This window comes from Pelmatolapia mariae, unplaced genomic scaffold (genome assembly GCF_036321145.2).
Source record: "Pelmatolapia mariae isolate MD_Pm_ZW unplaced genomic scaffold, Pm_UMD_F_2 NODE_ptg000185l+_length_46067_cov_1, whole genome shotgun sequence".
Taxonomy (NCBI): Eukaryota; Metazoa; Chordata; class Actinopteri; order Cichliformes; family Cichlidae; genus Pelmatolapia; species Pelmatolapia mariae.
In genome coordinates this window covers 24,986-38,907 of record NW_027051881.1, presented here as the reverse complement: position 1 = coordinate 38,907, position 13,922 = coordinate 24,986, and the positions used below count along the sequence as shown (strand labels likewise).

General features: G+C 41.1%; 1 protein-coding gene across 1 annotated transcript in view; it reads right to left on the bottom strand.

The window, feature by feature from the left end:
• Positions 1-3,701: 3,701 nt before the first annotated feature.
• Positions 3,702-13,922, bottom strand: part of LOC134622738 (GRB2-associated-binding protein 1-like) — a 29,042-nt gene continuing 18,821 nt past the window's right edge. The window contains exons 8-14 of the mRNA XM_063468092.1: positions 12,716-12,810; positions 12,324-12,624; positions 10,065-10,148; positions 8,451-8,544; positions 7,790-7,916; positions 5,999-6,127; positions 3,702-5,902 (exon numbers count right to left, since the gene is read on the bottom strand). Of these exons, the coding sequence (XP_063324162.1) occupies positions 5,744-5,902; positions 5,999-6,127; positions 7,790-7,916; positions 8,451-8,544; positions 10,065-10,148; positions 12,324-12,624; positions 12,716-12,810 (989 nt within the window). The 3' untranslated portion in view covers positions 3,702-5,743. The remainder of the gene's footprint in view (positions 5,903-5,998; positions 6,128-7,789; positions 7,917-8,450; positions 8,545-10,064; positions 10,149-12,323; positions 12,625-12,715; positions 12,811-13,922) is intronic.

The following is a 13,922-nucleotide window of genomic DNA, read 5'->3' as shown; positions in this document are numbered from 1 at the left end:
ACAATGACCTCAAACACACTGCCAATGCAGTAAAAGCATACCTGGATAGAAAAACATACAATGGAATACCATCAGTCATGGATCAGCGTCCCCAGAGCTGGGACTTCAACATAATGGAAGCAGTGTGGGATCATCTTGAGAAAACAGAACAAAAGACAGCCAACATCCAAAGAAGAGCTTTGAATGTCCTTCAAGAAGCCTGGAGAACTATTCCTGAAGACTGCTTAAAGAATTAAGAAGAAAGTAAGCCTAAAAGAGTTCAGGCTGTGTTGAAGAATAAAGTTGGTCATACTAATTTCCCATTTTCCAAGCAACATATAAAGAAATAAATAGTGGCTCAAGACTTTTGCACAATACCTCGTGATCTATAGCATCTGTGTCTCTCCTGCATTCCTTGCACAGTTCTGGTAATGGCTGCTCTCTAGCCCCATGATTAACCAGCAGAGGACATGTGCAGCTGCCACTGTGCCATCAGTTAATTGCACTGCAGCCCAATAACAGCTACTAGGTTAAACGTGTCTCTAGAGGAATGTTTATTTTCAAGGCTTGTAGTGTGTTCCCCATTAATATGACCTGCATCTGCATAATCTACTGAAGTCTCTAGTGCTGACTTTTCACTCATACTAATGGTGTTAATTAGCCACGCGAGTTGTTTGGTTTTTGTTGACAAGAGCATCACCGCACTTTCTCATTAAAATCTCCACCCTTACTGCATGTTCACAAGTAACTACACAGTTCCCCGGATTGGTCTGGAAATGATCGTTTTACTCTGTCATCGCTCTCACCCACGTTTAGACCAAAAACACACCGCAGCTGTCCCTGCGTACCTCTGTAACAAGCCCCACGAGGCGGCACCTCAGGCCACCTCAAAGACTGCTCACATCAGTTCAGGTAGAGGTCCAAGTCAACAGGCCGACCCAATAAAGCTCACAGGGCTCCCCGCTGCCTGGGAGCAGCCTCTCAGCTCGCCTCATAATTATTCTTTGGGCCCTGTTAAGAAGCCAGAGACTCTCTCCTTGCCCCATTACTCACACAGAGAGCCAAAGATGCTGCATAGAGGCTCCCCAGGCTGCACTATCACAAAGCCACAGCGGTGTAGGTAGGTAGAGGCGTACGTGCAAACAAAGGCTTGGGCTCAAGTTGTATTTTAATGTTAAACATTCCGTCACTATCACCCACACAAAGTGATTAAGATGCTTTTCTCACAGCGAAACAGCTTGAAGCTTTTAGCTGGATAAAGGATAAAAATCCTCGATGCGCTCTCAGATTCAATCACTCCTGTGTTTGTTTAACGAGATCTAATTTTTTTTTTTAAAGGGAAAAAGGCTGATATGGCTTTTGGGTTTAGACATGCCACTTTGCTGCCTGGGATTTCATTCATTACCACAGACCGGGAGAGCAGCCTTATTACCTGCACGTGTGCAATGGTTGGTTCAGAAGGAGAAGAAGTGACAAAGCAGCAAATTACAGCTTTTAAATGGGTAAGTTGTGTGCTTGTGGGGAATCTTGGAGGGTGTGGTGTTTTCTCAGGTCCCTGCGGCCGAGCATAAGGTGAAAATAAACTTGAGCCTAGATGATGACATTATCGGTAATCTAGTTCTCACTCATCAAGCATGCGAGCCAACCACTCACACGAACACTGAAAAAGTAGCAATCATTAAAGAGAAAATGAGCCAGAAACCTGTCAAATGTTATACGGTAACCCGTCATCCCACGAGCCACATCTGACAGCGTGACGTGGAAATTCAGGAGGGGAAGAAAAAAAATCCACAGTGTGTGACGCTACCTGATGGCAACATTAGACAATCTGCTGCATGTCTTACAAACATTTATAATATATGCCAACGTGACAGTGACATTTGCTTTAATTGGGTTATTTGCACAGTGATTAAAATGGATCATGAAGGACAGATTTCTATATGATGAATTATATTTCACAATGTCTACTACAGATTTATGGGATTAGGCGTGACCGTGATGCCAATCAGCCCATATGCTGGATTTTAATAAACTGGAGCCCTGCACTGAATCTATAAATCTAAATAATTAGCCAACAGAAGTAGTTGTCAGAGCTGGTACATGTCTTATTAAGTAGAGAGAGAAAACAGGTACATACATCAGTATCAAAGCTAACATGGGGCTGATCTCGCACGGATAACACTTTAAACTCCAAATGCATGGACGCTCACGCACACCTGCTCTGATACAAACGAGCTGTTTGCTTTTTTTTTGTAATTTATGATCACATCGCTCTTGTTGATTTAGTAAGCTGCCTTATTTCAAGGCGCTGTTGCCTACCCACATTTATTCCACAAGTAAAAGAAAAAGGAGGGAACAATACCTGAAATCAACAGGAATCCGTGATCGTCTCTGGACCTTTTATGAGAGCCTACATTTCAAAGCCTAATCACCCCTCTTTTTATTCATTTTAAGGATTGTAGCTGCTGCACACAGTTTAGCAGAAATGTAGTGCTTCAAACCTTGGTTTGTACAATAAATGACAAGGTAAAAGGTTTATTTTTATGTTTTTGAAATCCTGCTAAAGATGCACCTCAGTAGGTAGAACATTTTGGGTAAACAACAGTGAATTTGCTCTGTATATACACTGTAGTGTATATTTAAAATGATATCATTGTTATTACATGGGGGCTATTGGGGGCCTCTGTAGGAGCACAGGGGAGCAGCAGCACAGCCTGTGAAGCTCACGGTGAAGCAGCTGTTTATGTAATTTTGGCTGCCACAGCACTGCAGAGCCTCAAACAGGAGGAGATCAGGGGAAGAGACTGCACTGGAGGGGTGTGGACTGAGGGAAAGCATGAAGGCAAAGAAGAGCCGCCATGTAGTCTTTCAAACAATAGCTCCATCTAGTGGTCAGCACAGATAAAATAAAAACAGGGGTATTTCTTAAATTTTGGTTTAGCGGTGACTCTTGCTCTTAATTACATCCCGCTCCCTTTGTAGGAGCTTGTGTAAGAACTTGATTTGAGGCTATATCTTATAATACTGTGAATAAAGCTCTGTGGCTTAAAAACACTGCAGTGAAAAGTGAGAATAGTAAGAACGAGAGTGCAAATGGACTTAATTATCCTTTAAAGCAGATTATAAAACCTGGATTACAATTAGGATGCCGGTTCCCTGTCTTAGTTAGACATCTTTATGAGTTTTAAACCAAGGTTTGCCATGAATAAAGAGAATCTCTCAGTTACTAAGTCTCTCAGTTGTGGTTTAAATGTTTTAGCAGTCCACAAATCAAAGATGCACAAGTGATATGAAACTTGACTCTGTCATACAATTATTATATCTATATATAGTTTAGGTCATTTAAGGATGCCACAGATGTTGGTGTCAGACAGATTTTCCCCACACAACCATTTTTTTGGTTTAAAGAGAATGGTCTGAAAAGGAGACAATACCCAGTGAGCTGCAGTTCTCGGAAACGCCTTGTTGGTCACAAGAAGCATCACAACTGGTTCTTGAAGACGACAGCGAGCTCTCTGTACTCAAACGGCCTCCACAGTCATCAGATGTCAATCCAGTAGAGCACCTCGTGGTGGAACGGGAGATTGACATCATGGACGTGCAGGAACTGTGATGATGTCACAAAAATCACTGAGGAGTGTTTCTAGCACTTTGTTGGATTTATGCCACAAAGAATTAAGGAAGTTCTAGTGCTCTGCTTTGAATGTAATTTTTATTAGTCCAAATGTTTTACAGCTGCCATGTACGATTAGCTTTACTTATGTTTCAAAGTAGTTCAAAAGTCTTCAGCTGTCACAACTGGATAGAAAATGTTTTGACAGTTTTGAGATGTGTCCGTTTCAGATGACCGAGGACTGCCTCGATGGTGTCGTTTCCTTATCAAAAATCCTGACGATTAAACATACTTGGAGGGCATAACTGGAGAGAATATATGCAGGTCACAGGTTAAGTGTAAGAGAAATGATTTCTTTAATTGTTCTACGATTGGAAAAATTACAGAAAGCAGTGCAAAGAACATAAAACAAAACTCCAGAAAACAAGCGGGTCACTTGTAGATGGGTTTGAGGCTGGATTTTATTTAGTCCACTTTTAAAATGTACATTTCTCTTGAGATTCATTAAAAAAGATAAAGCATTATCAGCTTTGCAGTCCATTTCACAAAGAGACTGCAATAAAGGAAAGAGTGAAGTAGGAGGAAGATGACTTAGTAGGCACATCTTTCAAACGATACATGTTAAATCTAATTGATGGCAAAATATGTACAGCTATGAGTTGTTTTTTTGTTTTTTTAAATCACGTGGCAGCACATGCTTGGGATTTCTGCGGGAGAGCCGACAGTCAAGTCAAGTAAAGCAGGGATGTATGTAGGCAAAGACTTTCCGTCTCTAAAATATGCATCAAGTTGACTGCACGAGGCAGTCAATTTCCCAAAACTGTATGCCAGTTCAATTTAAAATAAATTAAACCTAAGTGGAGAGAGAAATGAGGAAGAGAAAGGAGAAATGAACCTGTGAAACTAATTGACTGCTTGTCAAACTAAGCATTTTAGCAGACTTTAGCAAATGTTCCTCCATATCAATCAATACTGAGCTAAAAAAAAATGGACAAGACATCCACCTGATACAATAACTCGAGAAATAAATTAGAAATGGAAAGTTGCATTAATATGCATTCATAAAGAGTACCTGATTTTTCTCTCTCTCTTTCTCTCTCTCTCTCGCTTTGATACCTTTGCATAACTTAGAGAAAACCTGTCACGTTCTTTTAAAAACTCACAGTAATTCATTCATTTATCACAAGTGCTGATACCATCGAGTCAGGTACGGGATTCTACCCTGCAGAATCCATATACCTTAGAGTCAAACATGCTGGATATTCCATACAAATAAAGGACACTTTTCCTGTTTATATACATAACACTATTGTACAGTCTTTGCACTTCCATTACAACAGATCGAAGCATCTCCACTTACTGAATAAATGGAAATCGAATCATGTTCAGTGGATTAAAAACCTCAAGTGAATCCGAAGTTTGAATTTTAGTACAGGTGCCTACGCAAGTGAAAGAAAAATCTAAAGTAATGCTTCTCTGAAATTTTGTCGTACTGGCTTTCCGGTTTGAAGTTCGCCTTAGACACAGTTCGGGGTCAGTTTCCTGAGCTGCTAACAGTGTCCATGGTAACTTCACCCTGCTCAAACAGCAGGAAAACAAAAAAACACAAAACAAAAACACAACACCGTTAACGTGCTATGCTAACGTTTAGTGTTGCGCTGACAGAGCTGTGATCATGTTATAAAGTGTTTTCACTTGCACTCCAAAACGACATCAAACAGCATTACAATTTTTAGGAAATGTTAACTCTGGATCAGCCCACAGGCCGCTGAAAGGTGAACGACGACATAACTAATCCGGAAAGAAGGCAGTGAATGTTCAAAGTTGGTGAGTCTGCTCAGGTCAAATCCTGCAAACAAGTCCAGTCTTTCCACATGCTCTCAAACTGCATACAGCTTATTCCTGGACCACGCCCCTTTCTACAGCTGTACACACAGCGCTCCTTTAAGCCCGACAGCAGTGTAAACTAAACAACGTTGAGTGGCTATGACGCTCCACTGGCTCTTACACACTAGGGATCTTGTTAGGTTGGAACGGGACAGCTGGATCGTCCCAAAGCGAAAACCAGAACCAGCATTAGTGTGGAAGCTGTGGCGTTTTGGTAGTTTAGAGTGGGTTGGGTGGTGGGGTTGTGTTGTTGGGACAACAGGGTCACTTGGGTCCTTTGGAGGGAGTGTCTGTCTCTGTCAATTGGCGGCCATCGCTCCAGGCCTCCCGGGTGCTCTTAAGGGCCTGTGTTCGTTGCTGGTCCACAACTACATAGTCGACACGCTCGTCTGATGCTGTGATGCCAGTTCCGTTGCTTTTCATCTGAGGAGAGATGAGGTCAGTCTTAAAAGTTTGGCCATAAATTTTCCTCTGATTTAGAACGTGTGGTTTGGAGTATGGGCGCTGGTAAATTCCTACCTTCCTAGGTGGGGTAGACTTGCCGGAATCGAGATCCAAGTCCAGGTATTCTACCTGCTTGTCTCCCTTCGGTTTTACCACAGGGCTACTCCCACCGTCAGCATTCATGGGCGGAGCGAGCTTCGTGATCTGCGTAAGTCAGAAAAGGGATTTTTTTTATTTTTTAAATTGATAGCAGAGTCACAGGAAAACACAGCTCATATTCAAATGCACCAATGTGTTGTCACAATGTCTAAAATATTCATGCAAATGGGTTCAGGTCTGAGAGCCCTAATCTATCTTTAGAGGGTGTTACAAAAACTCGTCATAAAAAGTGCAGCTGTTGGGCACCAGTTTACCTCACTGGGTGAGCAGGTGCTCATATGCCTTGTGGCCGCTCACTCTCCCTCAATTTACCATTTACTCTTTCCTGCAAGGCTGTCAAAATAGAGACAAATACAGCCCCCCAAAATATATGTATTTTTTAAAAAGACTGCAGTTGTAGAGGAATGAACATATTCAATCAGTGACCATCTTTTCACGTAATTTGTCCCATTACTGATGATAGTTTCAAACCTTTAAAACAAAGAAAATTTCTACTTTAGGCATAGTGACAACAACTTGGGCCTGTAATTAGTATTAATTCTGAAATACAGGTACGATGGAGAGATTAATTCGAATTAGGATGGTGACACAAAACTAAGAAATTCTAATTGTAAGGAAAGTGATGGTAGATAACGTCTGAAAATTCACTGCAACCTTTATATTCAAGCCACGGCTTGTAGGTGGTTTTTGCACAGCAAAGTCTTCGTACTTTCTCATCTCACAATAGCACCCAAAAATGACAGGGCGGGCTATGCACGTCTAACCTGGCAACCCTGCTCACCTCCTCTATGGTGTCAAGTTCCTCCACCTCCCTCTTTACAGGGGTGATGGGGACTGTGCAGTAGAAGGACTCCTCTCTACACAGAGTAAGAAGAAAGTTGCAAAGGATGAAAGAAAAAAGGAGGAGAAAACAGCAGGTGGTTAAGAACAAAATGCAGGAATAAGGATGACGATGGTAGAGAAATGAGAAACTAGGGAGAAAGCAAGAAATTAACAAGACTGATAAAAGTTCAGGAGGTCAGCAGACGATAGTAAAGCAAACGTTGGAAGAAAGTAAAAAAAAAAATTAACAGCAAAAAAAAGAAAGGAAAAAAAAAAAAAAAGGAAAACTGTGAATCGATTACCCAAAGCGTAAGAGAAAGTATCCCCGTAGGTAGAAAAGTCAGCTCATATAATAGTATCATTCTTCAGAAAGAGCAGTCAATTTTAAATGAGACACATTAACTTCATTTCTTAATAGCCAATATTCCAATTTAAGACAACACCTGAAAAGTAAATGAAGAGAAAGAAGGAGCATAAAGAAAGCAGAGCAGCAGGGCGAAAGCAGAACTGCAAAGAAACAGGTTGAAGTGGCGAGGAGTCCATCTGCAGCAGCCAGTAATTTGTCCGCACTAATGTGTGGCTTAGGGAGAAGAGCACTGGAAATGGGATTTCTTAATAGTTTCAGTAAGCAATTACAGCTCAAAATTGCAAGTTGCATGGTGTATGATCCTCCAAACTGTCTGCCTCAAACTAAAGCTTCTGCTGTGTTTATTTGTGTGTTTGCAGATTTAATTTAAACGAGATGAAACTGATTGCAGACACCACAAAAAAAAGAAAAAAAAAAAGACATTTATCAGATTTTTCCATTAGCTTTGATTATCTGTGAACAGAAAAAGAAAGGAGAAAAGTAATCTCTGTATCAGAGTATAGTTGTGTGTTACATACTGCTTCATCTGTGGACATATTAGGGTTCATGGCTACGTAATTCGGTTCAGTAGAGTCCTCGGAGTCAGTGCTGGAGGCCGTGCTATGCACTGACGGGGGTCTCGTTGGCATTGGAAACCTAGAAGGACTAAGCAGCATTCACAATGTTTACACACTGACTTCCCAGAAATTACAGTCTCTGGTGAGCACAAAATATAATACAGACATAACAGCCCAAACCCACTGCAGCCAGAAGAGTCCCTACAGCACGAAAGCACACAAATAAACCTCGTCTCAGATAAGCCAACAAACTTCCTTCAGTATAATACAGAATCCTGTTTTATGAGCAGTGCTACTTTGGTCACAGAGTGACTACAGTAAAGCATGAAGTATTAGTGCCTACATCTTTAGTTAACTGGATATACTACAAAAGGGCACGTTCACACCAAAAGAAAAATAAACTTTCACTCCATGTTGTGGCAGAGAGTAAAAAAAACAGGACAATCCAGCCTTAACATTAGCTGTTATACACATGCAGTATGTTTAAGGTTCTTAACAGGGAGCGAGGGACGGTGTGTCTTCTGGGACAATGATCTTGCTGCAAAGAGCTGTGTGAACATGCCCTTATTTGTTAGCCAAACACTGAACTATAGAAAAGCTGAGGAACCTCTTAGGTACTTACTCTCGAGCGAACGACCGTGTCACAGGTGAGCGGACAGGTGTGCTTGGCTCATCCCATTCTGGCACTGGTTTGATCTCTAGTGGAGCAGGTTTTACTGCAGGAAGGAACACACAGCAGTCAGCCACTGCTCGAGAAGCATCCTTAAACTGTACATAAAGACCGACAGAGGTCAAGAGCAGCATAAATGTTTATATTTTGGAGATCTGTGTGTGTATTAAACTGCACTTTTAAATGCCAAAACCATATTCAAATCTAATCAAACCAACATTAGAACTAAAAACGTTAAAAATTAAAAGTTTGGATTGTAAAATGATCAATAACACAAATATAAGTTAGTGTTATTTAACATCTCATTCATATTTCTTCATGTGATTGCACTTGAAACTATCCTTAACCAAACCAGAACTTATTTTTTGCTTTTATGAAACGGTGTTGGAATATTTCAGATGTAAACCTGAGAAAGATGAGCCATGTGCTGCTTGCATTGTGATAAGTGCCCAATGTGCAACTCTGTTTAGATGTTAGCCAGGGATGGATGATTTCCCTGGACTGGACTAAATGCTTTAAGCAGGCAGTGGGTGAGAAACGTGAGGAAAAAACTATATAAAGTGTCTTATTATGGCAGTGGGCAACCTTGCACTATAGCACTGGTTCTCAGAGTTTCTGGAAGTCTTCTGATGAGATGAACTTCATTTTTTTTCTCATTTGGTATCTTGATGGTGTTTACGGGGAGTGCTGTCTAAGAAGCCAGCCTGAGCCTCCCATAGACATTAAAATGGACTCAGAATTACTTGGTGATTGTATCAGTCCCCTCATGCCCTAAGGGTAAGGTACTGTCCTCCTATAAGATAACACTTCAGGACAGAAACTGTGCAAGAAGAGTCAAAGTTACACGTGCACTAAACCTGTGCATAATGCCCTGCACAGTACAAAAGAGTTGCATGATCACTTCACTGCAGATGGTCAAGAGCTTTGGGATTTTCCCCAAACATCATCTGTATGTACGGAAGCAAGCGATATCTCTTTTATTAGATAATATCGTTGTTCAATTTCCTCCTGAAGAGGAGTCTACTCTTTTCCAAAGCCCTGTGTGAATGCTTCACTGACAATAAGTGTGTTCTGGCTGTTACATCCCATTGTGTTATGAAAGTAAAATGTGTTGAACTGCAAACAAAAACACAGACACAAATGTTTGAGAAGAGAAACATTAGTGAGTCATTTGGCTCCACGGAAGAAAAAAACATCACATTGAAAGTGAGGAAATATTTAGGTTAAGATGGTAGAAATGGTTTATTTTGAAAGGCGTGTTATGACTCTTAATGAGCTTCGAAGATGTAACAAGTGCAATCCACCATGCGTGAGGTACACACTCATCCATCCCCTGCTGGGATTTAAAATGATTAGACTGGATTAATGCAACACCTCTGACACTTCATACACTTCATATTTTTAGAGCACACAGACACACACACACATCCCTGAAGAACAAAAATTTTAAAAATCCCCACAGTACATTTACTTACAGCATGCAGAGAATCAAGATGAAGTAGAGTGTGAAAAGGTCACAGAATGAAAAGTATTCAGATGCACAGCAGTTCAGTGTGGTGTACCTACCCTTGCGTCGTCGACTTGGGAATTCACCTACGGTTTGAGAGTCAGTTCGCTCTAAACCCGCTCTTATTATTTTAGGACTGTGACCTGATTGGTGAAAGAAGACTTTGCTGATTACAACATCTTTTTGGTGATCACAACAGTTCAGCCCTACTGTAACAACTGCTCTGCCATGCAAAGCAAAAGAGACGAGACTTTGATGAAGAAGAGCAAAACTGCAACCTCACGTACACCAATTTACCTTTTTTTTTTTTTTGCACAGCACACTTCAAGAGGATGATTGTCATGACAACAGCAGACCCATACTGCCCAACATGCACCTCACTCCATGCACCACGGCTTCCCACACAAAGACTGACATCACAGCTGTGCATGCACTACGAGCTGTGTATAAGCGCTGAGAGAACACTGAGAAATCATGTCATGTTGACGAGAGCTCGGACCAATCTGCAGAACAGAGCAACTTGAGGACGACACGCACTGCTCCTTTGCACACTGATCACAACATTTTTCTGCAGTGCTGTCAGAAATGCGCTGCGATTGCAGACGAAGATAATGAATTTTAATGGATCCACATATAGCGGAAATAAGATGCCGTTTGCTTTGAATACACTTGTCAAAGTGTTTGCAACATACGGCTCAGACATCCAAAGTGGAGAGGAAAGTGCACAGAAGATGAAAAGAGGTTGCAGAGATTCAGATTAGTCTAGAAAATGGAAGAAGTGGATGGCTCATTTTAAATATAGAAATGAAAAACATCACAGGGCTGTTTAAAGGCGATGCAAAATCCTACCCATGCATAACAATGAATACACCAATGGTCTCTACTTTAAAAAGCTAAGGTCCAAAAGACAATCAGCACATAATGATGCTCCTAAAAAGCAACATCACTAACATTAATATAATACCATTTAAGGATATCAGTTAAAAGATACGAGTTTATATTCTTATTCATGTCTATGTGGCATTTTCTAACACAAAAAGCAGCTGTGCACAGATCCAAATATCTAAAACCTGTGATCCAAGTAGAGTAAATTTATGCCAGGAGCAATGGGATTGAACACTGGATAAATATATTTTAATGAGAATTTTAATATTAGCTTAAAAAAAAAAAGTGTATGAGATAAAACAATATTTAAAAAAAAAAAAAAAACAAACATAAAAAAGCAAAAAGATTTGGGCTTAAACAATAATACAAAACTCAAACTTGACTACAAACATTTACAATTAGCATTTTTATTCGTCTGCTGCCAAAGATATTCAAAAGTGTAAAACCAAGTTTTATTAGCAGTGAGGATTAGGACGTTTTGTGTGTGTGTGTGTGTGTGTGTGTGTGTGTGTGTGTGTGTGTGTGTGTGTGTGTGTGTGTGTGTGTGTGTGTGTGTGTGTGAGAGAAATAATAATCACTTCAAAGCGGTTGCTTGAAAAGCAGCTACTTGATTTGATTTTTTTTTTTATTTAGACACAGCAGTTCAGCAATGACCAAAGCCAAACTTGGAGCTGACTGACTCAAGGGCCACGTGAAAGGGAGAATTCCCAATCGGGAAATGTAAAACTCCAGAAAACTGCTCTGTTTTTGACAGTGACAGTAACAGTACCGGCTTTTGGTGTGCCTCTGTGATCATTTCCCATCATTCTTCAACTCTCTTTCAGTCTGTGAGGTCCCCAATCAAAAGGCTCCATTCAGATGCTGGGAACAAACGGGATGGAGGTGACCAATTAAGGCCTCAATGGCTCCGTGGCACAGACAGCAGACCCCTCCGAAATGGCTAGCAGAGCCTCACGGGAGCTCGAGGCAAACGCGGTTTTGACAAGGAACTAACTGTGTTGGATGTAATCAGATGTAGGGAAGTAAACTAATTCATCAAGAGGTGAAATAAGCTGGTCAAGGACGGGCGCAGAGGAAGACGGTGGTATTTAATACACCAGTCAGACCAAAGAAGACAAAATGAGAGAAACATTTTTCCACATTAATTATGACAACAACTAAAGCAGGATGAAAAATGACACCGCTCTGAGAATGAAATTTTGTACAGATGGCTTTATGACCATGAGCCAGCCACTGTGGGAATAGCAGCAGAGTGTGAGACAAAGCACGTACAGTTGGTGCATTAGTGAACACTGCGCATACTAAACTAAGCTCACAGCAGCAACAAACTCACACACAAACCCCCCTGAAGCAAGAACTCCACACACACACACTCACACACATTACTTATGACGTCACAGCTATGCATGCAAGCACACCTACTGTCCGCTCACCTTTGCGATCGGGTTTGAGATTTCGGTCCACAGGTGGGGGATGGCACTCACTAAGCAACGGCCTGCGGGGAGGGGTCTTCGGGCTTGAGCGAAATCCCATGTGGGCGGGTGGAGGAACCTGTTTTCCCAGGGATGAGAACTCCATAGTACCTGGGGTCATGGGGACGTAGTTGGTTTCGTGCATTGGCTCTGGCAAACTGCCCGAGTGATGATGTGACGGTGAGTTGGCACTCATGGGCACGTAGTTTTGGTCGACCTCTTCTGTAGAATGGCTACCCACTGGCATCATTCCTTTGCTTTTCTGAGGGGTGATCAGGGAAAACTGATTAACATACACATTTCCCCCTAAAGCCACAGAACAATTATGCAGCAGTTACACTTGAAATACTCACAAAATAGCTGTTGAAGCTTTCATTGAAGTCAAACGAGCAGCTTTTGTCAGAAGGGAATGATCTAGGAATGTCATAGCAGTCCTGGGATCCAAAGTCTACAAAAAGCAAAACCATGATTACAATATAGTTTATAAACAGCCCCTCTACACAGTGAGCAGCAAATGATGTGCACTGTACATTATTAGCCTTCTTTCAGGCCCATTTATGCTACAGGACAATTCCCACATAACAGTTGTCCTCTATTGTGCGCTAAGTGTTTTCATGACTTTGCAGATTTAGTCTGTGAGACAAAGCTCAAAGGCACCATGTAAGCACTCTACTTTGCAGCATGTAATTACTGTATTTTTTTATTTTTATTGTCATCAGGTACTCATGCAGTTGCTAATGCATTCCACTTATGACCACAAGAACCACAACAGTGCGAGAAAAAGCTTTGAAGACAAATGAGAGTCTCTTCCGGGGAAGAGTAAGAGGGAGGGGGGAACATTACAAGGAGACATGAGACTGTTTTGGCTCTACATCAGTCCCCCTGTGGCTACCATGCAAGTCTCCCAAGTTGCTCGAGTTTGCTGCAACTCGCTCCAATCTGTGCCGAAGCCATCTCACAGCAGGGGCTGCAGGCCAGCAGAGACCGGTGCTCCTGAGACCGGCATGGTGTGGTAGGTGAACAGCACGTTCACCTTGTTTTTGTTACTCAGTTATTTGTTTTTCCATGGAGTTCTTTCTAAATAAGGACATCCTGTGTAAAAAAAAATTATCTTTTTTATGAGGTTTCTTAAGTAAATAAATTATAAAAAATTATAATATTTGCTCAAATTAAAAAAGTGTTTTTTTCCATAACAGTGCAGCCCTGCCCTAGGCACAATAATCCGCTCTGTCACCAAGACACAAAGCATAAAAGGGAAAAAATTCACAAATGCCCCAAATTTATTGGGGGAATAACCACTGCTCATCTAAAACAATAACACAAGACCTATTTTGCAATTCCGATTTTCACCACAAGAGGGAGAAGCAAGAAGAATCTACACCATGAGTTTCTCTTCTCTTGCCAGACTATTTTAAGGCTCTATAAAAAGGATGTTGGCCATGGATTAAAGAACTGTTATTAAAAAGGAAACTCAGAACATTTTTATCTGCTTTTGTTAGATTTTGCAGCAAAAAATCTTCATAAGATTAAATAATAGAATATCCTGCCCACCACATATAT